Genomic DNA, 27538 nt, shown 5'->3' on the forward strand with positions numbered 1-27538 from the left:
ATGAGAGATAGCTGTCACCCACACTACCTTCTTCCTTTTCCTCCTGAAAAAAAAAAAAATTAAATCATAGTCAATATTTCTGCCATTTACCCACGGATTGTCCCCCTGCCTTATCACACTAACCATATCAAAGAATAAATTTAGGGAGGCCCACGCAGGAAGATCGCTTGAGCCTAGGAATTCAAGACCAGCTTAGGCAACATGGCGAGACCCCCACCCCTACAAAATATATATATATATGTGTGGTGTGTGTGTGTGTGTGTGTGTGTATGTGTGTGTGTATTTAAAAGGCTGAACTTGTCTTCCTTCCTTTTTTGAGACAGAGTTTCACTCTTGTTACCCAGGCTGGAGTGCAATGGCACGATCTCGGCTCACCACAACCTCCGCCTTCTGGGTTCAAGCAATTCTCCTGCCTCAGCCTCCCAAGTAGCTGGGACTACAGGCATGCACCACCATGCCCAGCTAATTTTTTGTATTTTTAGTAGAGACAGGGTTTTACCTTGTTGACTAGGATGGTCTCAATCTCTTGACCTCATGATCCACCCGCCTCGGCCTCCCAAAGTGCTGGGATTATAGGCATGAGCCACCACGCCGGGCCAGAGCCACTGCACTTCTAAGGACCCTTCTGTTCCCAAATTTCCCAGTTCCAGTGAAACTTCCCATCCTGCCCCCAAAGTCCTCTAGCTCTGGCTCCTTGACTTCTATATCTGTTAAATAATTGCATTTGTCCACTTTTGCATGCTATGTTCATATTATACACATTATTTGTTCACCTAAATGCATGTGCCCCACCCCCCTACACTTTTTGTTGTTGTTGTTGAGAGAAGATCTTGTTCTGTCACCTAGGCTGGAGGGTAGTGGTGTGATTACAGCTCACTGCAGTCTTGACCTTCCCAGGCCTGGCTGTGATCCTCCCACCTCAGCCTCCCACATAGCTGTGACTACAGGCATGTGCCACCAAACCTGGCTATTTTTTTTATTTTTTATAGACACAGGATCTCACCATGCTGTCCAGTTTGGCCTTGAACTCCTGGATTCAAGCAGTCCTCTCACCTCACTCACCTCAACATCCCAAGTAGCTGGGACCACAGGCACAAGCCACTATGCCTGGGAAAACACACACACACACACACACACACACACACACACACGCACACACACAAATTACTTTTTAGTAGAGACAAGGTCTCGCTATGTTGCCCAGGCTAGTCTCTAACACCTGGGCTCAGGTGATCCTCCGGCCTCAGCCTCCCAAAGTGCTGGGATTACAGGCCATGAGGCATGGTACCTGGCCAGCTTGTCATCTTTTCTGTCAATCCTGTATGTTGACACTTGGGTAATTCTTTGAGCCTTTGGCTTCTACTACTTCATTCCCCAAATGTAAACTATGAGACTCCATCACAATCCACCTCAGCTGTCTATCTCAGGGCCAGCCAAAGGCTCAAGGAACCAAGCTTGGGAAAAGTGTTTGGTTCAATCCCTTGATTCCTAAAAAAATGACAAAGCAACCTGTACAATGATTGCTTCTTGGACTGTCTGTCTACTTTACAGGTTTATTGTGAAAATCAAAGGAAATCATTTATGTGGAAGTGTTTTGATAAGTAAAAATGAAGAGTATTAATGCAAGATGATAGCGATACTGTATGTCTTATTTCCTTGCTTATTTAAGTCCATCTGTTGGCTTCTAGCCAAGTTTCTTTTGTTCCCATCCCTTCTTATTCAGCCCTAGCCTGTATCATTCTTATTGTTACTAAAATTAACTGCTTTTACTTCTTCAACCAGGCAGGATCCACCCTTCCCTTCTTTCAAAGCACAATTCATAGCCAACTTCTATGGAAAAACCTCCCAGTCTTGCAGAAGGAAATGATAAACTTCCAGATAGATCATTATACCACTCCCACAGGTTCCTCCAGTCAGCATATATTTGTGTCTTGCCTATGTGAACCTCAAAAATCTGAGACAGGTCTCAGTTAATTTTAAAAGTTTATTTTGCCAAGGTTGAGGATGCACCTGTGACACAGTCTCAGGAAGTTCTGATGACATGTGCCCAATGTGGTCGGGGCACAGCTTGAGTTTATATATTTTAGGGAGACAGGAGACATCAGTCAATATGTATGAAGTACATTAGTTTCATCCAGAAAGGTGGAGACAACTTAAAGCAAGGCCCCCACTTCCAGGTTACATGTAGGTGAAACATAGATTGCATTCTTTTCAGTTTCTGACATGTCTTTCCAGAAGAGGCAATCAGAATATGCATCTATCTCTGTGAGCAGAGAGATGACTTGAATAGAATTGGAGGCAGATTTGCCCTGAGCAGTTCCCAGCTTGAAGAGGCCCCAGATACTTTCCTTTCACATTTTCCCCCTTTTCTTTTTTAAAATCTTTCGGAGAAAGGAAAATGAGTATCTGGTCTCAGGTTTTATCTGATCTCTCGTGGCTAGGACAGTTGATTTCTAGATGAGCAGGTCCCGAAAGCTCATTTTTAGCAGGTTGTAAAGTCTCATGTTCTGTAAAGAGACAATAGAAGGGAGAAAGAAAGAAAAAAATAGCAAACAAAAAGAAGAATCCTGGAAAAATCCATAGAGGCCACATTACTCTGCAGTCCATACATTCTAGGCAATATATGAACTAGATTCTAGGAAACACTAGAATTTAACAACAGGTATGCAATCGTTTTAAAACATAATTTTTTCTCTCTCTCATTTTCCCATTTTACTAAAAATGAATCATGGTATGACTGGTTTGCTTATTATACTTGGCCTAATTATAAGTATATAGTACAGCAAGAATAATTTTTTTTTTTTGAGACAGAGTCTTGCTCTGTCACCCAGGCTGAAGTGCAGTGACACGATCTCAGCTCACCAAAACCTCTGCCTTCCGGGTTCAAGTGATTCTCCTGCCTCAGCCTTCCAAGTAGCTGGGATTACAGGCATGTGCCTCCACACCTGGCTAATTTTTTTTTTTTTTTTTTGAGACAGAGTTTCGCTCATGTTACCCAGGCTGGAATGCAATGGCGCGATCTCGGCTCACCGCAACCTCCGCCTCCTGGGTTCAGGTAATTCTCCTGCCTCAGCCTCCTGAGTAGCTGGGATTACAGGCACGTGCCACCATGCCCAGCTAATTTTTTGTATTTTTAATAGAGATGGGGTTTCACCAAGTTGACCAGGATGGTCTCGATCCCTTGACCTCGTGATCCACCCGCCTTGGCCTCCCAAAGTGCTGGGATTACAGGCGTAAGCCACCGCACCTGGCCTGAATTTTTTTTTGTATTTTTAGTAGAGACAGAGTTTCACTGTGTTAGCGAGGATGGTCTCGATCTCCTGACTTTGTGATGCCCTGCCACCTTAGCCTCCCAAAGTCCTGGAATTACTGGCATGAGCCACCTAGCCTGGCCAAGAATAATTATTTTTTACATAGGTTTTTAAATTGGCTTTGATGGAACTTTGTTCCATAGGAGGATTCTTAGATAAGATTTTTTTTTTTTTTTGGACAAAATCTCACTCTGTCAGCCAGGCTGGAGTGCAGTGGTGAGATTTCCACTCACTGCAACCTCTGCCTCCCAGTTTCAAGTGATTCTTCTGCCTCAGCCTCCCTAGTAGCTGGGACTATAAGCACATGCCACCACACCCAGGTACTTTTTTGTATTTTTAGTAGAGACAGAGGTTTGTCATGTTAGCCAGGTTGGTCTCGATCCCCTGACCTCATGATCCGCCCACCTCGGCTTCCCAAAGTGCTGGGATTACAGTTCTGAGCCACTGTGCCTGGCCAGATAAGACTTTTTATTTATTTATTTAGAGCTGGAGTTTGGTTCTGGTTGCCCAGGCTGGAGTGCAATGGCACAATCTCAGCTCACCGCAACCTCCGCCTCCCAAGTTCAAGAGATTCTTCTGCCTTAGCCTCCGGAATAGCTGGGATTACAGGCATGTGCCACTGTGCCTGGCTAATTTTGTATTTTTAGTAGAGACGGAATTTCTCCATGTTGATCAGGCTGGTCTCAAACTCCCAACCTCAGGTGATCTGCCCGCCTCAGCTTCCCAAAGTGTTGGGATTACAGGTGTGAGCCACCGAGCCCGGTTCAGATAAGACTTTTTAAAAGCTGAGCCCAGCCAATTTGTGCCATCAAATATCTATGAGTTGGGTGGATTTCCTCTCCACTTGAGGGTCCAAGATAAACCTGGGGCTTCTGTGCCTGTCAGAAAGTGACATTCTTCACTTACCCACTGGTCAGAAACCTTGTACAGGGACTGTACACAAACTATGAGGCCACTTTTTCCAAAGGGCTTTATTGGCTCCATAAGTCAAGTTCAATTCTTTACAGGAAAGCACACCATTCTAGTCAAAGCCTTGGTAAAATCACCAATTTCTCCAATTGTGTCCTGTTACAAATGAAATACATATATATGTATGTGTGTGTTTATGTATGTATGTATATTTTTAGATGGAGTCTTACTCTGTCCCCCAGGCTGGAGTGCAGTGGCACAATCTTGGCTCACTGCAACCTCCACCTCCCAGGTTCAAGTGGTTTTCCTTTCTCAGCCTCCCCAGTAGCCGGGATTACAATTGTGTGCCATCACACCCAGCTAATATTTTTTTATATTTTCGTACCCCACCCCTATTTTTTTGTATTTTTAATAGAGATGGGGTTTCATTATGTTGGCCAGGCTGGTCTCAAACTACTGATCTTGTGATCTGCTCACCTTGGTCTCCTAAAATTCTGGGATTACAGGCGTGAGCCACTGTACCCAGCCCTGAAAAATATATTCTTATTGCACTTACACAAATAACTGCATTGCCATAAGTTAAGAATATTCACAATTGGGCTGGGCGAGGTGGCTCAAGCCTGTAATCCCAGCACTTTGGGAGGCTGAGGCGGGCAAATCACAAGGTCAAGAGATCGAGACCATCCTGGCCAACATGAAACACTGTCTCTATGAAAAAAAAATATTAAAAATAATAATAAATAAATAAAAGAATATTCACAAATGTTTCCAAATTCTAAAGAAATCAGGTAGAGAGAAACAAATATGCTCCAAATTTGTTCATAGGACTATACTAAATTGTTAAAAGCTGTCAAAAGAAGTTTTAAGACACTGAAAAATGAAACAAATGATCAGCAAACACTTTAAGCAAAAAGTCAAAAAGATTGGTTGAATCCATGCAGTTTATTCCTGTTCTGTTTAGTACTCATGAACGTTTTAGCTCTCCATGAGTCCTGAAAGTTTTTCATCTATTCTGATGTCACAATCTCCAAAGTTTTCAGAAACTTGCATTCAAGAGCACCTGTTGTAGTTTTATAGCTGATTATAAAACCACCTTCTAAAGAGGACCACAAACAAGACAATTGTCCATGGATGAAAAAAGTTTTAAGGCAGCTATAGTTAAAAGACAAAATTGGCAGGGCACGGTGGCTCCAATAGTAATCCCAGCATTTTGGGAGGCCAAGGCGGGTGGAGCACGAGGTCAAGAGATCGAGACCATCCTGGGCAACATGGTGAAACCCCATCTCTACTAAAAAATACAAAAATTAGCTGGGCGTGGTGGCGTCCACCTGTAGTCCCAGCTACTAGGGAGGCTGACGCAGGAGAATTGCTTGAACCCAGGAGGTGGAGATTGCAGTGAGCTGAGATTGTGCCACTGTACTCCAGCCTGGCACTTGGCAACAGAGCAAGACTCTGTCTCAAAAAAAAAAAAAAAAAAGACACAATTGACAAGGAAATTTTTTACCTCTGTGACACACAATAATTGTAACATAACAATTAAGATTATTACCAAGAATGTACACTAAGTTATATCAAAGTTACAGGAGTTTCCCATAATTTTGGAACACATACCAATAACATATTTATACAAATACAGCCCAAAGAAAACCAAACACCATTTTATATGTGATAATGTTTCCTGTACAATTTTTATACCAATCAAGCCAAATTATGTCACTTTTTGAACTTTAGGAAATCTAATTTCTTGAAGTATTAGGTTAGATAAAGATAAAATTAATAATTTGATTTTGGAAAGTTTGTCAAATACAAAAGGTTTAAAACACTTGGTATTATAAAATATGATTATAGGTCATTGTAAAGTCATTTATTTAACCAAAGTGATAATTCAAGGATTTCAAAAAAAGCACAACCTTCATTCTTTGAGACTTAATTTTCTAAACAAGAAGGCCTAATAAAAACAGCATGAAGCTAATAATATTTGTTTTTCAAAATTTTGTAAACAATCTATAAAATATAACTTCCATAAGCCTTTTATAACCTTTATTAAAGAGTTGATTAGGCTGGGCATAGTGGCTCATGCCTGTAATCCCAGCACTTTGGGAGGCTGAGGTGGGTGGATCATGAGGTCAGGAGTTTGAGACCAGCCTGACCAACATGGTAAATCACGTCTCTACTAAAGAAATACAAAGTTAGACAGGCATGGTAGTATGCACCTGTAATCCCAGCTACTCGGGAGGCTGAGGCAGAAGAATTTCTTGAACCCAGGAGGTGGAAGTTGCAGTGAGCTGAGATCATGCCACTGCACTCCAGCCTGGGGGACAGAGCAAGTCTCCGTCTCAAAACAAAACAAAACAAAACAGCCCTTACAGCCTTATGTGCCCACCACTTCCACAATAGTCCCTGGGTCTTGAGGAATTGAATAGCTTTAATTTCAGGACCTGTGTCTCAGGTCTCAGGAAGGCAGTTTATTTTGATTTGCATCTTCTACAGGGTCTGAAGATGAGACTTTAATTGCTGCCGTGTTTAAGATTTAGCAGGATTTGGTGTCCTTTTTAGACCCAGGAGTCAGAGCCCTAAACTCAATGTCACAAGGACTTTAAAAGCACATACAGGAAAATATATAGATGTAATAACTTTAATTTAAAAAAAAATTATTTCAGGCCGAGCTCAGTGGCTCACACCTGTAATCCCAGTACTTTGAGAGGCCAAGGCAGGCGGATCACAAAATCAGGAGTTCGAGACCAGCCTGACCAACACAGTGAAACCCCATCTCTACTAAAAATATAAAAATTAGCCAGGCATGGTGGCGCACACCTGTAGTCTCAGCTACTTGGGAGGCTGAGGCAGGAGAATCACCTGAACCCAGGAGGCAGAGGTTGCAGTGAGCCAAGATTGCGCCACAGAACTCCAGCCTGGGTGGCAGAGCAAGACTCCGTCTTAAAAAATAAAAAAATTTTTTAAATCTCATTACCATATTTCAGCTATGACAAAATGCTATTAAACGAACAATAATCATACAAATTATAGGACTTCAGAACACTCTAAGTGTAAGCAGAAGTTAACACCAGTTGGCTGTTAAATGCTAACTTTAGTAGTTTAAAAGGAATTTGCAAGACAGAATCCCAAACCAGTTTCTTGCCTAGTGATGGGTCTCAGGCTGTAGACTGCTCTCTCCCAGCCTGGAAGCAGGAAAAAAAAAAAAAAAATCTCATCTTCCCTCTTAGAAGTGAGTTCAAACTCATGGAAGCAGGAAAACTTGCCTTCCTGTTGGAAGCAAGTCAAACACCAAAAAAAAAAAAAAAAAAGGAGTTGTATAGCAAAATAAATTTTAGATCTCAACCAAATTATAGGAGATCAGGGATTCTCTGGAGGGGATACTCTCAGACCTCAGCAAATTGTCCTATTCGTTTGAGCCATAAAGTTAGCTCATGCTGGTACCAAGCAGCAACAGGAGATTTCTTTCTTTCTTTTCTTTTTTGAGACAAAGTTTCACTCTTATTGCCCAGGAGTGGAATAGCACAATCTCAGCTCACTGCAACCTCTGCCTCCCAAGTTCAAGTATTTCTCCTGCCTCAGCCCCCTGAGTAACTGAAATTACAGGCACCCACCACTGCCTCTGGCTAATTTTTGTATTGTCAGTAGAGACGAGGTTTCTCCATGTTGGTCAGGCTGGTCTTGAACTCCTGACCTTAGGTGATCTGCCTGCCTCAGCAGGGTTATAGGCGTGAGCCACCTTGCCAGGTAAGGAGAGTTCTTCTTCTTCTTCTTTTTTGAGACGGAATCTTGCTCTGTTGCCCAGGCTGGAGTGCAGTGGCCCAATCCTGGCCCACTGCAACCTCTGCCTCCCAGGTTCAAGTGATTCTCGTGCCTCAGCCTCCCATGTAGCTGGGATTACAGGCATGCGCCACCATGCCCGGCTATTTTTGTATTTTTAGTAGAGACAGGGTTTCACTATATTGGCCAGGCTGGTCTTGAACTTCTAGCCTTGTGATCCACCTGCCTCAGCCTTCCAAAGTGCTGGGATTACAGGTGTGAGCCACTGTGCCCAGCTGGCCAGGAGATTTCTTTTATTTCTGTGAGACAGTCTCGCTTTGTTGCCCAGGCTGGAGTGCAGTGGTAGTAGCATGATCTTGGCTCACTGCAACCTCTGCCTTCCAGGTTCAAGTGATTCTCTGGCCTCAGCCTCCCAGGTAGCTGGGATTACAGGTGTGCGCCATCACAGCTGGCTAATTGTTTATTTTTAGTAGAGATGAGGTTTCACCATGTTGGTCAGGCTGGTCTCAGACTCCTGACCCAAAGTGCTGGGATTACAGGCATGAGCCACCACACCCAGCCAACAGATTTTTTTTAAAGGTCAAGGGCATTTCCACTCAGAATCCCCCTGTGGTTTCCAAAATGTGAATCCTGAAAATTTGAGACAGGTCTCAGTTAATTTAGAAAGTTTATTTTGCCAATGTTGAGGACGCTCCCGTGACACAATCTCAGGAAGTCCTGAAGACATGTCCAAGGTGGTCTGGTCTGGGCACAGCTTGGTTTTATGCATTTTAGGAATACAAGAGTTCTTTCCAGAAAGGCAGAGAGAGCTCAAAGCAAGATCCCTTCCCCCCCTCAGGGGCTTCCAGATCACACATAGGTGAGAGACAGATATCTGCATTATTTTGAGTTTCCAGTAAATCTTTCCAGAAGAGATAATCAGAATATGCACCTATCTCTGTGAGCAGATAGATGACTCTGAATAGAATTGGAGGCAGATTTGCCCTGAGTGGTTCCCAGGTTCCCAGCTTGAAGAGCTGGGCTCTTTTGTAGGAGTTTCAGGATTTATAAAGCACTTTCACTCACATTATCACATTCAGATCATTTTCACAAACGTAACATATTAAGCATTTTTAAAATTGGGAAATGAAGGATAAATGACTTCTCCAAGACAGTACTGAATGGCAAGTGATAAAAGGAGGAGAGTCACAGATCTCGGTTTGCCACTTACTAGTACCTACTTCACAAGGTTGTTGCAAGGATAATATTAAGTAATGTGTGGTGGTAGCACTTATAAAAATGGAATGTCGGGCCGGGCGCGGTGGCTCACGCCTGTAATCCCAGCACTTTGGGAGGCCGAAGCGGGTGGATCACGAGGTCAAGAGATCGAGACCATCCTGGACAACATGGTGAAAACCCCGTCTCTACTAAAAATACAAAAAATTAGCTGGGCATGGTGGCGCGTGCCTGTAGCCCCGGCTGCTCAGGAGGCTGAGGCAGGAGAACTGCCTGAACCCAGGAGGCGGAGGTTGCGGCTAGCCGAGATCGCGCCATTGCACTCCAGCCTGGGTAACAAAAGCGAAACTCCATCTCAAAAAAAAAAAATCCTGGATCGCAGTTTTGTCCTTCCTTCCGTACGATGACCCAAGATGGCGGAGCCCGTGATTGAAAAACCAAATTCAAGCTGGCTACTTCCTACTTCCCCTATAGCATTGCGCGTGTCTACCGAGGCCACGCCCACTTCCGATAACTGGCAACTCCGACTCAGCATGGCTGTTTTAAGGGCTCTTGTCTTCGGTGAGTAGGTATAGGGACCGTGGACTCGGGGACCCGTTGGGAACGGGCACAGGACCCCCGAGCCGGCTGTGCTGCCTCTTCCCCAACTCTGTTCTGTTTTCCCAGCAGGTGTCCGCAGGGTGCACTGCGGCGCGGCCGCTTGGGCGGGCAGCCAGTGGCGACTCCAGTGAGTGCTGGGATGAGGGGACCTGGGGGACCAGAAGCTGGGCTAGGTCTTCACAGATCTGTTTTTCTCCACCCAGGCAGGGACTGTCTGCCAACCCCTCCGGCTACGGGCCCCTTACAGAACTCCCAGACTGGTCATATGCGGGTGAGCGCTGATCTGACAGTTAATTCCACTGGGGAGATTTTCACTCAGAGGGAACGCCCCTGGACGGGGAGCAGGGGTTATCTAGATGGGGGCGAGTCCGAATGGAAATAGTGTTTAACTTTTTTTTTCCCCCTGAGATGGAGTCTTGCTCTGTTGCCCAGACTGGAGTGCAGTGGTGCAACCTCCGCCTCCGGTTTCAATCTATTCTCCTGCCTCAGCCCCCGGAGTAGCTGGGATTACAGGCACCTGCCACCATGTCCGGCTAGCTTATTTTTAGTAGAGACGGGGTTTCATCATGTTAGCCAGGCTGGTCTCGAACTCCGGACGTCGTAATCCGCCCACTTCGCTGGGCCTCCAAAAGTGCTAGGATTACAGGCGTGAACCACCACACCTGTCCAAAAGTGTTGAACTTTTTATTTGGAAAACGGAATTTGGGAAAGAAGCCCTCTTGTTATTTTGTAGATTACACTTCCACTAAGGAAAGTAAAGCTAAATAGGATCTTGCCTTATGGCGATAAGGAGATAATTCTGACTTGGGCCGGCAGGGTAGAAGAGAGTGACAAGACCTCCATATTTTTCAAAGGGGGACATGATCTTTTAAAATCAAGAACCACTTTTCTGTGTGGTTAGTGAATTTTCAGTATTTGGTACCAAATGCAGGGAGAGCTCTTTGAAAAGCTGCAGATATAAGCATCTCAGAGGGATGAAGACTAAGGATGGCAGGCTCCCTTCAGAAGGGAGGCCTTTTCCCTTTACTTACAAAAGAGAGAGGGAGAATAGATATTAGCCCTAGAAGGACGGGACCTTAGAGAAATTGAAGCTACTCCCCACTCTCCTTATGAGACTCCAGTTTACAAGTAGGAAATTTCAGGCCTACAGAAGTGAATTGCCCGTGATCATACAGCTAGCTAGCTAATCACAAAGCTGGGACTAGAACATAGGCCAGTCCTCTTTGAGATCTGAATATTTAATACCCTATTGTTGCTCTTTAGGAGTATGATCCTGCTTAATTGGATAATTGGTAACTGAGGATGATGGTGCAGATTTTTTCCACTCGTTATTTACTGTATGAAGCCTGGCATCTCCTTGTAGTAGTATGGACTATTGGAAAGACTCTGGGATTACATGTACCTGCTTCTTTTCTTCTTCTTCTTTTTTTTTTTTTTCATAGAGACAAGATCTTGCTATATTGCCCAGACTAGTCTTTAACTCCTGGCCTCAAGTGATCCTCCAGTCTTGTCTCCGAAAATGTTGGGATTACAGGCATGAGCTACTGCACTCAGCCTGTACCTGAGTCTTTCTTTCTCTCTTCCTTTTTTTTTTTAGATAGGGTCTTGCCCTGTTGCCGAGGCTGAAGTGCAGTAGCATGATCATAGTTCACTGCAGCCTTGATTTCCTGGGCTCCAGCAATCCTTCCACCTCAGCCTCCCAAGTAGGTGGGACCACAGGCCACAGACACACCACTATTCCTGCCTTTTTATTTTTAACTTTTAGTAGAGACACGGTCTTGCTATGTTGCTCAAGATGATCTTGAACTCTTTAGCTCAAGTGATCCACCTCAGCCTCCCAAAGTGCTGGGATTATAGGTGTGAGCTGCCATGCCCAGCCTGTGAACCTTATTCTTAATCCAGGCTTCCCTTCTTGCTAACTTCGTGGTCTTGGACAAGTTACTTAATTTTATCTTAGTCTCAGTTTCCATATCTGTAAAAGAACAACTATCTCATATCGTTCTGATAAGGATAAAATGAAACAACCAATGTAAAGCACAGTGCATACACAGTATTGGTTCTCCTTCCTGATAAATAACACCTCTTTTCTGTCTTGCCTTCAAACTTTTGGGCAGAGTTTTCACTGTGTCCTTTTTCTTCATCTCTACTATAAACTACTTGGGTCAAATACTGCATCTTTTCAGCAAATCAGCAAATATTTCTGGATTTTTATTAACATGCTTATGTGCCTACACTCTACTATGAATAGCAAAAGCTGGCGACACAGTCCCTGACCCAAGTAACTTAAAGTCTAGCTGGGACAAAGCATGGACGTTTTAAAAATTAAGTAATAGTATTTCAGGGCCAGGCACCATGGTATGTCCCTATAGTCCCAGCTACTTAGGAGGCTGAGGCAGGAGAATCGGTTAAGCCCAGGAGGTAAAGCTGGGATCGTGCCATTGTACTCCAGCCTGGGCAACGGAGTGAGACCCTGTCTCAAAAATAACAATAATAATAGTATTTCAATACTCTGCCCCTTTCCAAAAGGACCTGAGGTAGCTAAATAACACTAAGAAATGTATAGTAAATGTCCCAAGGCAAAATAGGTGAATATTAAATAATCAGCACTTCTTTCAGAAGAAAAGGCTGGTAGACTTGAGATTAGAAAAGAGTTTCTGGGAAAGTTAGGATTTGAATGGACCTAAGGATGAAGATTAGGCTGGAATAAAGGAAAAGAGGGCATTTCACTGTGGAGTAGGATGGAATTTAGCAAAGATATTTAGTACAACAGCGATTACGTTGCTTAAGAGTTTCTGAAGATAAAACAGTAGATTCTGCATCGCAGAGGACCCCCAAATACAAGGCTAATGAGAGTTAAGTGAAATAAAGTAGTAATATGCCTACGAGCTTATTCTGGGTTATCGTACCTCACCCTTGAAGATGAGGGACATATTTTAGGATAATTAAGCTATAATGTATATGAAATGGAAGCTACAGATTGGTTCTTGCCTTATTCCTATCACAGTATTTGCACAAGGTCTCTAACACTTGCCTTTTCTCTCACTTCTACTTGTAGATGGCCGCCCTGCTCCCCCAATGAAAGGCCAGCTTCGAAGAAAAGCTGAACGGGAGAAGTTTGCAGTGAGTGGCTAGAGCACCAGCCAGGGCTACCTGTGTGTAACTGGAAGGAGAGCATTTAAATTGTAATTTGTCTTGAGCTGTGTTGCCTCTAAGCAAACATGTATCCCTTGTGCAGAGTTGTATTAATAACAGCCAAAGGTTTTAATAGAACTGTGAGATGGGAGTGGGGCACTTCCAGGGCAGGAACCAGTAGTAGACATCCTGCTGCACATTTTGCTCTCTCCCTGCTTCCCAAGCCAGGACTTGCTCCCACTGGGGAGTCAGCAGTGCCATTTTCCAGATGAAACCTCTGAATTTGTGAGTGAAAGGATATATAGTGTAGCACTTAACCCCCCAAACATTATCCACACTGTTTTCCTGTCTTTCAGAGGCGAGTTGTACTGCTGTCACAGGAAATGGACACTGGATTACAGGCATGGCAGCTCAAGCAGCAGAAGCTGCAAGAAGAAAGGAAGCAGAAAAATGTTCTTAAACCCAAAGGGGCTTCACTGAAGAGGCCAAGTCAATAAAAAGCAACTCCTGCCTCCCTTCCTCAGCCTCTCTCTGGATTTCTTTTCTATTACCTAGATGCCTTGTCCCAGTCAGAAGAAAGCCTTCACGTTTCCCATCTGTCTTCAGAGCAAAAGAGCTGGGACACCAGGAACAAGCTGTTACATCACTGCCTGGGAGGCTTGGCTTAGGCCCTTATCCCTGGCTCCATTCCAGTTCAGCTAAGTCTGGCTTTTAAAATTTTTACCTCCTCCTTTGTAGGCCATATGACTGGCCCAACTATGAGAAATAGCTGTTCTGTGAACATGAAAGATCCCTTTCTTGGCAAGCATCTGGTGTCAGTTTTCCTAAGATTCAGATATGTGGTCCAGGAGGTTACCCCCACTGGGAAGGCTGATGTGGGAAGAACCATACCTGAGTGTTCCATGTTCTGCCAAGAGTAGGGTTCTGAGGTCTCTGTGGTTCTGACTGCATTCCAGAGATTGATTGAAGAGGGGCCTGTACCTCCCAACCCATTTGTGTAGGAAAACCCTACATAAGGGCTCAGCCCCTCAGTCACTATGGAGGAGGTGCCTGTTTAATAACATACCATATACCTCCCACAAACCTGGAGACTCCACAGGACCTAAGAAGCTTTTCATTTTATTGATCATGAATCTGATGGCAAAATACCTTTGTTTTCATTACAATGCTGAGTACTAGACTTCATTCTGCCACAGAAGTGCAATAGTTGGCCTGCGGTGGTGTCCCAGCACTTTGGGAGACCAAGGCGGGCAGATCACAAGGTCAAACGATGAAGACCATCCTGGCCAACATAGTGAAACCTCTTCTCTACTAAAAATACAAAAATTAGCGGGGCGTAGTGGCCAGCATCTGTAATCCCAGCTACTCAGGAGGCTGAGGCAGGAGAATCGCTTGAACCTGGCAGGCAGAGATTGCAGTGAGCCGAGATCACGCCACTGCACTCCTGCCTGGGCAACAGAGTGAAACTCTATCTCAAAAAAAAAAAAGTGTAATACTTCCTGAATCCTTAGGGTTTCTGGAGCTTCCTACCTGACCTAATTTCTGTCCACACTTTTTTATTCCTTCCTTTGCTTTCTTCTCCCTTCCTCCCCAGCCTCCCTAACCTCTTTCCTCTCTCCCCGACCAAATGCAATTCTTAGATATTAGATTTCGCTGATGGCCGAGTTTTCTGTCTCCCACACTTTTCCTGCTCTGTTGTGCTGCTTTTCCAAATCTATATAGTTCTCCTTTGCCTCCCTTTCTCACCGTCAGCTTTATCCTGCCCTCTTCCCTACATACCTCCACCTTTTGTTTTGAGTCCAGTAAGTCCCAAAGGCAATTTTACTCTTTAAGAATTGCCTCCTTTTTCAGTGTAGAGATGGAACCCTGGCGTCCCAACTCCCAATCCCTTCTTTTACAATAATTTCACCCAACTTGATTTGCCTTCCCCCAGATCCCATGGTCCTGTAGCCATTACAAATGACAATAACAAAGGAATTACCTTTGTCTTTCTACAAGGATGGAGCCACAGATCTAGTATGGTTGTGGGGTTTGTTGTTGGTGGATGGGTTTGTTATAGTTTGGATTTTTTAGCAGCAGAGGGAGGGACATAGACAGTTGTCTACAGGGCCCAGGAGATAACCCCCCAACTACTAATAAACAGGCCCCTTCTCCCAATGCAGGTCTTATGGGCATGGAAGAAGACCCCACCACCACCACCATCCCACACTCTGAGCTCCTTGCCCCAGCCAGTACCCCCCAATAATTGCCACCCTTAGGTGACACGATAAATGCTGAATACCAGAGGAATCAATCCACCCGAAATATGCTTATGGGAAGAAAATCTCCCACATCCCTTCCCTGGGTCCCCCTACAGCCCCCTGCTGTCCACTGTGGCTTCAACCCCTGCAGATGGCATTCTGCACCACAAAAAGGCAATAGTTGTAATTGGATTCTGACTACCACGTCCCCAACCCGGAAAGGAGGGCACTTGGGGGGCGGGGACGGAGGAGAGGCTGAGGGAGAAGGGAGGGACCAGAGGAGAGAGCGAGAGGGATCCAGACCCCAGTTCGCCGACTAAGCAGAAGAAAGATCCAAAAACGCTAAAGAGAAGAGCAAACAGGCACTTTTAGGAACAATCCCCTTAACTCCAAGTCGACAGCGCTCTAGGAATTCAAACTCAGTGCCTACCGAAGACAAAGGCGCCCCCAGGGAGTGACGGTGCGACCCCAGGGCGTGGGCCCTGCCGCGGAGCCCGCACTGCCCAGCTGACCCGGCGGTCTTGGACCATGTCTCCCGCCCCACGACCCTCCCGTTGTCTTCTGCTCCCCCTGCTCATGCTCGGCACCGCGCTCGCCTCCCTCGGCTCGGCCCAAAGCAGCAGCTTCAGCCCCGAAGTAAGTGAGCTCCCCCGGCCCTTCCCGGAGTCGTGCCCGCCAGAAGGCGAGCCCGGGGGTCTCCAAGGGGACAGCCCCTATTTGGAGAGGAGGGCTCTTGGGATCTAGGCTGCTCGGGCCGCAGGATTCCCCCTCCTTTTCATTTTCCTTTTCGTCTCCAAAATTCCAGATCGATCCAACTTTTGCCCGCTTCCAACCAGCTGCCCCCACCCCCTGCGCCGCCGACTCTCTTTCCCATTCCTTCTTTTTTTCCATTCCTTGGAAGAACTTTACAGCTGGGGCGGACTCCCCTTTCCCCAATTCCCTTGGGCTCCGCGCTCAGTTCTGGAACAGCCTGATAAACATTTGGACTCCGCTCAAACCCCGCGCAGTCCCGGCTCCTTGTCATGTGCGAGAGTTTGTTGTTTCTTCGACTTCCCGGCTCTCCAGCGCTCTCCCGCCGGCGCGCCCTCCGATCGGTGCTTCGACCTCCCGGCGCGGTCCAGGACCGCCGCGGACGCGTCTGCGGCCAGGTGGGGTCTAGGGTGGACGAGAGTCCAGGGCCACAGCCTCCGTCTTCCCGACAGGACCCCGCTGTGTCCCCACCCGCATCCCTGGCGTCGAGGGTCGCAGCGCCGGCAACTGGCCGCGTTTCGGTGCACACAAAGCTCTCCTTGTGAGCCGGGCGCTGGTAGCCGCCTCCTATCTCCACCCTCGTCGGCGCCTTCGGGCCTATTTTGTTGTTAATTGTTTTTCTGTGTTAATTGCAGGGAGCCTGGGGCATCACTCGGGGAGTGGGGAGAGGGTCCCGCCCGGGGCGCCCTCACACGTCCCCACAGCTGGCTTAGGCACCCCCGCAACATGCCCCGGCCCAGACGGTGGCCCACCGGTCCCCAGAGGAAGCTGCGTGGGAGTTGTCTGAGGAGGTTTTTCCTCTGTCTCTCTTATTTAGGGGTGAAGGTGGGAGACGGATTTAATGAGCTTCTTATTTTGGGCCATCTCAACCCACTCAGCCTGGCAAGGGCCTGGGTGCGGTCGGGAGGGGCCAGGAAGGGCCCAAAAAGGGAGATGGCATCTGGGTTTGGCTTCCTCCGCCCTGGTCCCACTCCGGAGAAAACTCTCTGGAAAGAATACTCTCTTCTCTCTCTGTCCCTGAAAGGATCTGGGGCCGACTGGAGAAGTATGGGCACAGGGAGATGCCACAGGGAGTGCCACACTCTCCCTGGTCTCTGAGCACTCCCAGAAGATGCCACAGGGACTGCTCAGAGACCAGGGAGAGTGAAACCCTGCCCTGGGCCTGAAGGCTGAGCCTGACTGCCGGGAGAAGGAGTCATCCTTTTGTCAGACTCTTAGGACTATCAGCCTAGAGTCCTCTGAGACCTAGAAGGGAGCGCCCCTAACAAAATGAGCCTGGCATCTGGGAGCTGCCCGCTGCCAACTATACTGCCTTGCCTTTTTTCCCTCCCCTGCACTGCTAGGCCCAGAGGGGCGGCAGCCCTGGCTCAGTTTTAAGTGGGTCATGGGCAGTCCCAGTGCCAGAATCACCATTTGCTTCTAGAAGGGAGGGGGGAGCAGCCCTTGAGGCTAGGATCCAGGGCCTACTGCAGAGCTGGAGGTCCCCCCACCCTCCACAGGAATCCTAGGCCAAGGTGGGTGGTGTTCAGTTAACTTTCTCCTAGGGGGATACCTTGCATCTGTCATTCACAAAGACAAAGCCAGCCAACTGAGTTCTTTGACCCAAGATAGTTGCTTTTTTCTCCATGCCAGTGTGGAGGGAAAGCTGGGGTGGTGCAGGCCTCATGCAGCCGGGTCCCTCGCACCAGGCCTCCAAAGTCCTGCACCAGCTCCAGGACAGCCCTCTCCTCCCTTTGGCATGTCTGGCGCTGAGCCCTTCCTCCCACCCAGCCGCAGACACAAGACTCCTCTCTTCTGTGGTTTCGACCTCATAGTCTCTGTGAGGAAATAAATTTGCCTAGGCCTGGGGGGAGGAGAGGGTTGGGGGACTTCCTTTCCAGGCCTTGTGGCTCTCTGGACTCCAGGGAAGTCTCTCACTTGACTAAGCCTTCATTTTTCACCCCAGGGTATGGGGTGGAGGTTGTGGGTGTGAATATTTAGACCCACCTAGCTTCTCGAAAGATTCCAGAGGGGATTTCCCCCAAAGATCCTGGATGAGGATTCTCCCACCTCTGTGCTGCCCTCCCTTCTGTCTACTCTAGGTGAATTCTCTCAGCTTTGCTCTCTGTGGGTTGGGGCCTGGCCTCAGTCCTCCTGCTTTCTAGTGCCAGAAGTAGAACACTCCCATCCTTCCTCAAGTCTTGAAGCAGCTGCTCCCTAACCAAGGGTCATAAGCCTGGGTGTGTTTAATCCTACAGGTGAGGCTAGGGGCAAAGGATGTTTCCTGCATAGTTAGGCACAGGGAGGCACAGGCCACAGCACGCCTCACCAGGCACTGGCTGTGGCATCAGAACAGGTCAGGGCGAGCCTGCAGCTCCCTGAGAGCAGCCCGGGAGTGGAGTGCCCTGCTTGGCTCCCCTCTGGTATACCAGAGGTTAAATGTTACCCCTTCCTTTTCCCCTGAGGAGGGGCTCTCAGAGCCTCAGAGCTTGGTGGTACTAGGGTTGTTCTAGCTAGAACTGTTGGCTGGGAAAAGGCTGGGTTGTTTACATTTCAAATCTAGCTCCCATCAGCCTTAGGGGATCACTTCCCAGAACCGTGTTGCAATTCTTGCCCCTGTGGGCTCAGGTCCCCAGTCAGCTGCTCTTGAGTCACCCCTAGTCCCCCTGCAAGACTACTGTTCCATCACCAGGGCCTGGGCTCAGAGGTGAAGGACCATGTGGAGATCCATCCTGATGACCTTGGATAGGGGATGCAGCACATAACAGCAGCCTCCCTCATCTCCCCTCCAAGCTCCCATCCTAGGCAACCTGCAGCTCCTTCCCAAACTCCCTAAGAAAACAAAGCTGGGCCAGGCACAGTGTGGCCCACACCTATAATCCCAGCACTTTGGGAGGCCAAGGCAGGCAGATCACTTTAGGTCAGGAGTTTGAGACCAGCCTGACCAATATGGAGAAACCCCATCTCTACTAAAAATATTAGGTAGATCACCTGAGGTCGGGAGTTTGAGACCAGCCTGACCAGTACGGAGAAACCCCATCTCTACTAAAATTAGCCAGGCGTGGTGATGCATGCTTGTAACCTCAGCTACTTGGGAGGCTGAGGCAGGAGAATCACTTGATACTGGGAGACAGAAGTTGTGGTGAGCTAGTATCCCGCCATTGCACTGCAGCCTGGGCAACAAGAGCAAAAGTACATCTCAGAAAAAAGAAAGAGGCCGGGCGCGGTGGCTTACGCCTGTAATCCCAGCACTTTGGGAGGCCGAGGCGGGTGGATCAGGAGGTCAAGAGATGGAGACCATCCTGGCCAACATAGTGAAACCCCGTCTAGAAAAAAAAGAAAGAAAGAAAGAAAAGCTGGAGCAGGGAGCTATCTGAGTGATGTCTTCTTCCCATAAAAGAATCCAAACATTGCTGGGCACAGTGGCTCATGCCTGTAATCCCAGCTTTTAGGAAGGCAGAGGCAGGAGGATAGCTTGAGCCCAGGAGTTTGAGACCTGCCTGGGCAATATAGCAGACCCCCGTTCTCCACAAAAAGGAAAAAAAAAAAAAGAATCCAAGCCTCTTCATATTTCATTTATAACTTGGCTTGTTTAACTTTTTTTTTAAAGACAGTCTTTTTCTGTCACCCAGGCTGGAGTGCAGTGGCGATCTCTGTTCACTGCAACCTTGGCCTCCCAGGTTCAGTGATTCTCCTACCTCGGCTTCTGGAGTAGCTGGGATCACAGTCACCCACCACCATGCTCAGTTTATTTTTGTATTTTTAGTAGAGACAGAGTTTCTGCCATGTTGGACAGGCTGTTCTTGAACTCCTGACCTTGGGTGATCCGCTCACCTCTGCCTCCCAAAGTGCTGGGATTACAGGCATGAGCCATCATGCCCAGCCTGGCTTGTTTTACTTTTAAGACTTTAGGAAAATACTCCATTGTTCTTACAATAAAGGCTGACTTTCTCCTCAACAGGGCTTTGCAGTGTGTGTACCTTTTAATAAAACACCAAAAACCTAACATTAATTTAATTTGAGGCAATATGCCAGCATTTATATTCTAACCAATTCACAACATAACTGATATGAAATACAGTCACCAGGTCTCCTCCACCATTATCTCCCATTTCCTCTGCTGAGAATCTTAAATGGGCCTTTAGGTTCCAAGCCATAGGCCAGATGCTGCTTGAATAAGGACAGTCGCAGGATCCTGGCTCCAGCTGGACCACACCTCTTACTACATCCCAAGTCCCCAGTTTCCCCTTGTAGTGGCCAGCCTTAGTGCTAGCTCTTTTTCTGCCTTCCTTTCTTTTTTTTTTTTTTTCTTTTTTTTTTGAGACAGAGTCTTGTGTCACCCAGGCTGGAGTGCAGTGGTGTGATCTCGGCTCACTACAACCTCCACCTCCCAGGTTCAAGTGATTCTCCTGCCCCAGCCTCCCAAGTAGCTGGGATTATAGGTGCCTGCCACCACACGCAGCTAATTTTTGTATTTTTAGTAGAGACAGTGTTTCACCATGTTGGCCAGGTTGGTCTCGAACTCCCGACCTCAGGTGATCCACCCTTCTCAGCCTCCCAAAGTGCTGGGATTACAGGTATGAGCCACCGCGCCTGGCCTCTGTTCTTTCTAAAAAGATCTTTCTAAAAAGCTGTGAGGGTCCTGGGGACATGGCACTCCCATTCCAGAAGGGCTTCATGTCAAGCCCAATAGTAGAGCTCACTCATCCTGTCAACACCCCTCCCCACCCATCATGGGCACAGCCCATTACCAGCTGGAACATACTGTATTTGCAAGAATGCTGACATGAAGGAGAAAAGTGCTAGAAAGGATCACAGCTCCAAGAAAACATCTCAGAACTCCATTAAACCACCAAGGCTCTCATTTGCAAGAAAGCTACAGCCAAAAGTCTGTTTGGGCCCATAGACCCGAGGGGACAAGCCCTACTGGGGCCTGGGCCAGAGTCCAGGCAAGCTGAGAGCCCATGGGCCTTTCCTCACCAAACGAAGGCTGTATGCCAAGCATTGTGGGGGAGGTAGAGGCACCCCATGGACCAGGTGGGGATACTGTAAGCCATACCCCTTTCCCTACAGGCCTGGCTACAGCAGTATGGCTACCTGCCTCCTGGGGACCTACGTACCCACACACAGCGCTCACCCAAGTCATTCTCAGAGGCCATCGCTGCCATGCAGAAGTTCTACGGCTTGCAAGTAACAGGCAAAGCTGACGCGGACACCATAAAGTAAGTGCTAGGCCCTGGCAGGGGTTCTGCCGAGCACCCACTGACAGCACCGGCACCACAGATGCTCCTACCTGAATGCCGGCTTGTGCCACCCATACCTCAACCCCACGTGCCGATCCTGACCCTCTCATGTTCACCCTGACTTAATAACCTTGGCCTTTCCCCGCACTAACACACAGCAAGTCTCACCCAACACAGATGCTGGAGACCTTTCTCTTTCATACACTGCACTGACCCCAATCCTCACACCCTAACTCACTCCAGGGCCATGAGGCGCCCCCGATGTGGTGTTCCAGACAAGTTTGGGGCTGAGATCAAGGCCAATGTTCGAAGGAAGCGCTACGCCATACAGAGTGTCAAATGGCAACATAATGAAATCACTTTCTGGTGAGTCCCAACAGGCAAGCCACCTTTCTCACATCTGGTTATTGTTCCCTATCCATTGTGCTTATGCAGAGACTCAGAGACCTCCTGTCCTACTCCCCTCAGTTCCTGAGAAGTGTCCCTGAGAGTGGGGAGGAGAATGGCTCTCACCCTGAAGAGAGGTGCAGCCATTGTGGGTGTACCCCAATGCTAGAGAGCCAAAGCCTAAGGATCCCTTGTTCTCGAAGCAGAGGGGTCGTGCATGAGGCAGCAGGAAGAGCTGGGTCAGGCAGAGGTGGCTGGGCAGCGCAGTCAGACCTGGGAGAGTGCAGGGAAGGAGAATGTTGCCCCTCATTATCCTAACACACCCCATCCTCTCCCCACGTGGCTGGACCTCAGCATCCAGAATTACACCCCCAAGGTGGGCGAGTACGCCACCTACGAGGCCATTCGCAAGGCGATCCGAGTGTGGGAGAGCGCCACATCACTGCGCTTCCGTGAGGTGCCCTATGCCTACATCCGTGAGGGCCATGAGAAGCAGGCCGACATCATGATCTTCTTTGCCGAGGGCTTCCATGGCGACAGCTCACCCTTCGATGGTGAGGGCGGCTTCCTGGCCCATGCCTACTTCCCAGGACCCAACATTGGAGGGGACACCCACTTTGACTCTGCCGAGCCTTGGACTCTTGGGAATGCGAATCTGGATGGTGAGCAAAGTATCCCTGGAACTTACTCTGGAAAAAGCCAATAGTCATAGTGAGGACTAGAAAGGGCCTTGGCTTCCCTTAACACAAGTCTTCCTGGGATGGGGGTCCTGCCTCCAAGCACTCTCTCACCTCCACCCAGAGGAGTTTGCTGACTGGCTGTGTGCCTTAAGTGCCAGATAAAAAGCTGGACATCAGAATTTGGTCACTTTGGTTTAAAAACATGGGCAGCAGGCTCAGAAGTGTAACCAAAGCCTCTGGTGGGGAAGCAGGGAGCCTGAGGGAAGGGATTCAGGCTGCCATCATAACTGTCCCCATCCCTCCAGGAAATGACATCTTCCTGGTTGCTGTGCACGAGCTAGGCCATGCCCTGGGGCTCGAGCATTCCAATGACCCCTCGGCCATCATGGCACCCTATTACCAGTGGATGGACACAGAGAACTTTGTGTTGCCTGATGATGACCGCCGGGGCATCCAGCAACTTTATGGTGAGTAGTCTACACCCATGCCTGCTCCCTCCACCGCTCCTTGTTCCCTCCTGGTCTTTCATGATTCATCATTTCCCCTCTTTCATGCCCTACACACTCTGTACTGCCCCCTGCCAACCTAAGCCTGCCTCTCTCGGCTCCACTTTTGAGCCCACCTTTTCTGTTGCCCCCCAGTTGGTTGCTCCAAACTCCCCTAGAAGCCCATCCACACCCTTCCAAGGGTATCATCTGGCCATCTGTCTGCCCTTCCCTCCCCGCTCTCCTCCTAAGTCTGAAGTGCCCCTTGTGTTCTCTGCCCCAGGGAGTGAGTCAGGGTCTCCCACCAAGATACCCCCTCAATCCTGGACCACCTCCCGGCCTTCTGTTCCTGATAAGCCTAAAAAACCCACCTATGGGCCGAACATCTGTGATGGGAACTTTGACACCGTGGCCATGCTCCGAGGGGAGATGTTTGTCTTCAAGGTAGGAAGAAGAAGTGGGCTTGTTTGGGAGACAAAAGGGCTCTATGATACGGAGGCTGGGTGGGAATGGCAACAGCCAGACTGAAAACTAAAACTGAGGAAAAAAGGGCAGTGGGGGAGCTTTGGGGACTGAGTCAGAGATCTAAACTGCAAGACGTAATGGACTGACTCTTCCTGCACTGACTGGCTTCCAGGAGCGCTGGTTCTGGAGGGTGAGGAATAACCAAGTAATGGATGGATATCCATTGCCCATTGGCCAATTCTGGCGGGGACTGCCTGCGTCCATCAACACTGCCTATGAGAGGAAGGATGGCAAATTCGTCTTCTTCAAAGGTAACCAAGCACTCTACTTCAGCTTTGGGAGTGAGGAGGGTCTCCCTAGAGGAACTGATTTCCTCTAAAGTCCCTAGAGCCTAAGTTGAATCCAGACACTTCCCTCCTCTCCTCCCCAGGAGACAAGCATTGGGTGTTTGATGAGGCATCCCTGGAACCTGGCTACCCCAAGCACATTAAGGAGCTGGGCCGAGGGCTGCCAACCGACAGGATTGATGCTGCTCTCTTCTGGATGCCCAATGGAAAGACCTACTTCTTCCGAGGAAACAAGTAAGACCTCCTCCTGGGGACCTACGTACCTTAATCCCAGGCCTCCCTCAGAAACCACCACCCCAAATTCCCTCAGTTCTGGAGAAAGACCCACTTCACCCCCAAGATGCTTCCTTGGAGAAGGAGCTGGCTGAACCTCTGCTGTTGCCTAGAAATGGGCAGTCTCCTTTGGGCACCATGTGAGTGGGATGTGACCAGGTCATCATTTCAGACCTGGTCATTTGACGCCTCCTGTCCCCAGTTCTGTGCCTCCGCCGCAGCAGCCAGGCACTGTCATTACGGCTGCTGGTGGCTCCTTGCAGCCTGGGCCCTCCCTTCCACCCCCACCTTCCGCCACTTTCAGCAGCAGGCCCTCATTATTCAAAACCCCTGTCCCCACCCTGTCCACAGAGCTATCCTTTGCTCACTGGTGACTTCGGTCTGGGTCCTGCCGCCCACCGAGGACATACGCCGTGTTCAGCCACTGCCCTTCCTTTCTCCTTCCCCAGGTACTACCGTTTCAACGAGGAGCTCAGGGCAGTGGACAGCGAGTACCCCAAGAACATCAAAGTCTGGGAAGGGATCCCGGAGTCTCCCAGAGGGTCATTCATGGGCAGCGATGAAGGTGAGAGGGGCAAGGGAAGGTGTCACTGAGAGAAGGTTGGGAATAGGGAGTCAAGGAAGAGTGGGAAGGAAGCTTCAGGGAGTGCTGTGTGGAAAACAATGGTGATGATAAACCACATGCCAGGCGCTGGGCTAGGTGCTTCCATACGTGGCGCCCTTTCATCCCCACCACCTTCCACCCTGGTACTATAAGCACCCCCATTTTTTTTTTAATACAGCGTCTTGCTCTGTTGTCCAGGCTGGACTGCAGTAGCTTGATCTCAGCTCACTGCAACCTCCACCTCCCAGGTTCAAGTGATTCTCCTGCCTCAGCTCCTGAGTAGCTGGGATTACAGGTGCCCACCATCATGACCGGCTAATTTTTTGTAGTTTTAGTAGAGATGGGGTTTCACTATACTGGCCCAGCTGGTCTCAAACTCCTGCCCTCGTGATCTGCCCGCCTCAGCCTCCGAAAGTGCTGGAATTACAGACGTGAGCCACTGTGCCCGGCCATAAGCACCCTCGTTTTACAGCTGAGGAAGCTGATGCTCAAGAAGGTGGAGGGGAGCTCAGCTGCCCTCATATTAACAGAGCTTCCTTGATCCCCTCCTCTCTTTGGCTCCTCCCCAACCTTTTGTTCCTTCCTTACCTCCTTCTGATTCACCCCTGCAGTCTTCACTTACTTCTACAAGGGAAACAAATACTGGAAATTCAACAACCAGAAGCTGAAGGTGGAACCGGGCTACCCCAAGTCAGCCCTGCGGGACTGGATGGGCTGCCCGGCGGGAGGCCGGCCAGATGAGGGGACTGAGGAGGAGACGGAGGTGATCATCATTGAGGTGGACGAGGAGGGCAGCGGGGCAGTGAGTGCAGCTGCCGTGGTGCTGCCCGTGCTGCTGCTGCTCCTGGTGCTGGCGGTGGGCCTTGCAATCTTCTTCTTCAGACGCCATGGGACCCCCAGGCGACTGCTCTACTGCCAGCGTTCCCTGCTGGACAAGGTCTGACGCCCACCCCCGGCCTGCCCACTCCTACCACAAGGACTGTGCTTCTGAAGGCCAGTGGCAGCAGGTGGTGGTGGGTGGGCTGCTCCCACCGTCCCAAGTCCTCTCCCCGCAGCCTCCTTGCTTCTCTCTTTTCCATGGCTGGCCTCCCTCCCTCTGACCCCTCCCCTTAGCCCCGGCATTGCATCTTCTCTAGATGAGTCCCCTGAGGGCTGAGTGAGAGGGTGGCCCGCTTCCAGCCTCTGCCCTTCAGCGGAACCCTGTAGCTTTGTGTCTGTCCAGTCCCATCTGAATGTGTTGGGGGCTCTGCACTTGAAGGCAGGACTCTCAGACCTCACTGGTAAAGGTCAAATGGGGTCATCTGCTCCTTTTCCATCCCCTGACATATCTTAACCTCTGAACTCTGACCTCAGGAGGCTCTGGGCACTCCAGCCCTAAAAGCCCCAGGTGTACCCAATTGGCATCCTCTCACTACTCTAATGGCTAAAAGGAATCTAATCTTGTTGGGGGTAGAGACCCTGAGACAGTGTGAGGAGGTGGGGACTGCCTAGCCACCCTAAAACCTTGGGAGGAAAACTCAGAGAGGGTCTTCATTGTTTAATCAAGTTCCTCGGAGATCTGCCTCTGCCTCAGCTACCCCAGGGAGCTTCCAAGGAAGGAGCCTGAGCCACTGGGGACTAATGGAGCAGAAGAAGCCCTTAGCAGCCCTATGCCTCTCGAATGTTAGCCTTGGACGGGGCTTTCACAGTTAGAAGAGGGGTACAGCTGTCAGGGTACAGTGAGGCCAGGGGGAAAGGCCCAGGTCAGAGCCCTGGGGGTGACCCTGAAGGCCACAGAGAAAGAACCTTGCCCAAACTCAGGCAGCTGGGGCTGAGGCCCAAGGGCAGAGCAGCCAGAGGGGGCAGGATGGGACCAAAAGGGAAAAAGAGGATGTCCAGCAGCATTGGAGGGCTGGGGCCAGGCAGGCCAGGCCAAGCCAAGCAGGGGGCCACAGGGTAGGCTGTGGAGCTCTCAGGAAGGACCCTGAGGAAGGCACACTTGTTCCTCTTGGTCCCTGTCCTCCCTGCCCAGGCAGCATGGAGGGGAAGGGTAGGGCAGCCCAGAGAAAGGAGCAGAGAAGACACACATAGGAGTCACGAGCGCCTTGATGCAAGGCCGCAGGGCCTGGCTGGCCACGCTGTCCCAGGCTGCTCACCACCTCAGCGAGGGGCAGGAGCTGAGGCTCGCTTAGGCTGGGCTGGAGCTTCCCTGGTGCCAGCACCCTCCGCCTGTCTCATGGGTGGCCTGCCCTCTCGCTCCCCCTCCCAGCCCACCCACTGAAGTCTCCTTGGGCCACAGGTGGTGGCCATGGTACTGGGGACTTGGGAGAGTGAGACCCAGTGGAGGGAGCAAGAGGAGAGGGATGTCGGGGGGCGGCGGGGAATGGGGTGGGGGAAATATGGTAAACGGTGCTGGCAGTTCGGCTAGATTTCTGTCTTGTTCGTGTTTTTGTTTTGTTTAATGTTTTTTGTTGTTTTTTTTTTTTGAGACAGAGACTTGCTCTGTTACCCAAGTTGGAGTGCAGTGGTGTGATCTCGACTCACTGCAACCTCCGCCTCCGGGGTTCAAGCGATTCTCCTGCCTCAGCCTCCTGAGTAGCTGGGATTACAGGCAAGCACCAGCATGCCTGGCTAATTTTTGTATGACTTTTTTAGTAGAGATGGCGTTTCACCATGTTGGTCAGGCTGGTCTCAAACTCCTGACCTTGTGATCGGCCCGCCTCAGCCTCCCAGAGTGCTGGGATTACAGGCATGAGCCACCATGCCCAGCCTAATGTATATTTTTATTATAATTATTATATATGAATTGCATTCAAATCGTTCCTTATTGTTAACAAGGGGCATGGGAAGGGGTGGGGGTGGGGGAGCAGAGTCGTCTGACCCCAGGAACCTGCAGGGCGGGGCTGGGTCGGTGCCCTCTAAGGACAATTTTGACCTTGTTCAACCTTTCCACAAAGAATAAATCGTGTTTCACATTCCTTGTGTGGCTTAGCTCTGTAGAGGGTGATGGGCTGTGGATGAGAGGAGCTGGACGAGGGGAGGGCACGCATTATGAGCAGCGTTTTCCGTGAAGTGGGGCTTTGGCATTTTTTATAAAGGAGTATGTTTATTCTTAGTGTACTATAGGGATTCAGGGGCTAGAGTTGGGGAGCAGGGCATACCCAT

General features: G+C 49.2%; 2 protein-coding genes and 1 long non-coding RNA gene across 4 annotated transcripts; 2 read left to right on the top strand and 1 right to left on the bottom strand.

The window, feature by feature from the left end:
• Positions 1-1970: 1970 nt before the first annotated feature.
• Positions 1971-9654, bottom strand: LOC108593440 (uncharacterized). Its single transcript, XR_013521102.1, has 2 exons — positions 9215-9654; positions 1971-2507 (listed from the first exon to the last, which is right to left on the bottom strand). It is a non-coding gene; the product is annotated as an uncharacterized LOC108593440 (long non-coding RNA).
• Positions 9596-13460, top strand: MRPL52 (mitochondrial ribosomal protein L52). 2 transcript variants are annotated; one of them, XM_009005736.5, is made up of 5 exons: positions 9596-9770; positions 9876-9936; positions 10013-10080; positions 12865-12929; positions 13298-13460. In XM_009005736.5, exons 1-5 carry the CDS (start codon positions 9623-9625, stop codon positions 13436-13438), a joined length of 483 nt encoding a protein of 160 aa, XP_009003984.1. In that variant the 5' UTR covers positions 9596-9622; the 3' UTR covers positions 13439-13460. The 2 variants fall into 2 exon arrangements, with proteins under 2 accessions (XP_009003984.1, XP_002753785.3); XM_002753739.6 differs by having other exon boundaries at positions 9879-9936.
• A 1997-nt stretch (positions 13461-15457) lies between these two features.
• On the top strand, positions 15458-27348 carry MMP14 (matrix metallopeptidase 14). The gene is made up of 10 exons (XM_002753610.7): positions 15458-15817; positions 20984-21132; positions 21397-21519; positions 21895-22202; positions 22526-22687; positions 22989-23149; positions 23343-23481; positions 23601-23751; positions 24240-24355; positions 25006-27348. The coding sequence occupies exons 1-10, from the start codon at positions 15710-15712 to the stop codon at positions 25335-25337; spliced, it is 1749 nt and encodes a 582-aa protein (XP_002753656.1). The 5' UTR covers positions 15458-15709; the 3' UTR covers positions 25338-27348.
• The last annotated feature ends 190 nt before the right edge of the window (positions 27349-27538 follow it).

The sequence above is a fragment of the Callithrix jacchus genome, chromosome 8 (genome assembly GCF_049354715.1).
Source record: "Callithrix jacchus isolate 240 chromosome 8, calJac240_pri, whole genome shotgun sequence".
NCBI lineage: Eukaryota > Metazoa > Chordata > Mammalia > Primates > Cebidae > Callithrix > Callithrix jacchus.

Excerpts from the sequence above, each read along its gene's own strand:
- MRPL52 (XM_009005736.5), top strand. The coding sequence starts at position 9,623 with ATGGCGGAGCCCGTGATTGAAAAACCAAATTCAAGCTGGCTACTTCCT. Across the intron at positions 9,771-9,875 it reads TTTAAGGGCTCTTGTCTTCG|CAGGTGTCCGCAGGGTGCAC; the intron begins GTGAGTAGGTAT and ends CTGTTTTCCCAG. Across the intron at positions 12,930-13,297 it reads CTGAACGGGAGAAGTTTGCA|AGGCGAGTTGTACTGCTGTC; the intron begins GTGAGTGGCTAG and ends CCTGTCTTTCAG.
- MMP14 (XM_002753610.7), top strand. The coding sequence starts at position 15,710 with ATGTCTCCCGCCCCACGACCCTCCCGTTGTCTTCTGCTCCCCCTGCTC. Across the intron at positions 21,520-21,894 it reads CATAATGAAATCACTTTCTG|CATCCAGAATTACACCCCCA; the intron begins GTGAGTCCCAAC and ends GCTGGACCTCAG. Across the intron at positions 24,356-25,005 it reads ATTCATGGGCAGCGATGAAG|TCTTCACTTACTTCTACAAG; the intron begins GTGAGAGGGGCA and ends TCACCCCTGCAG.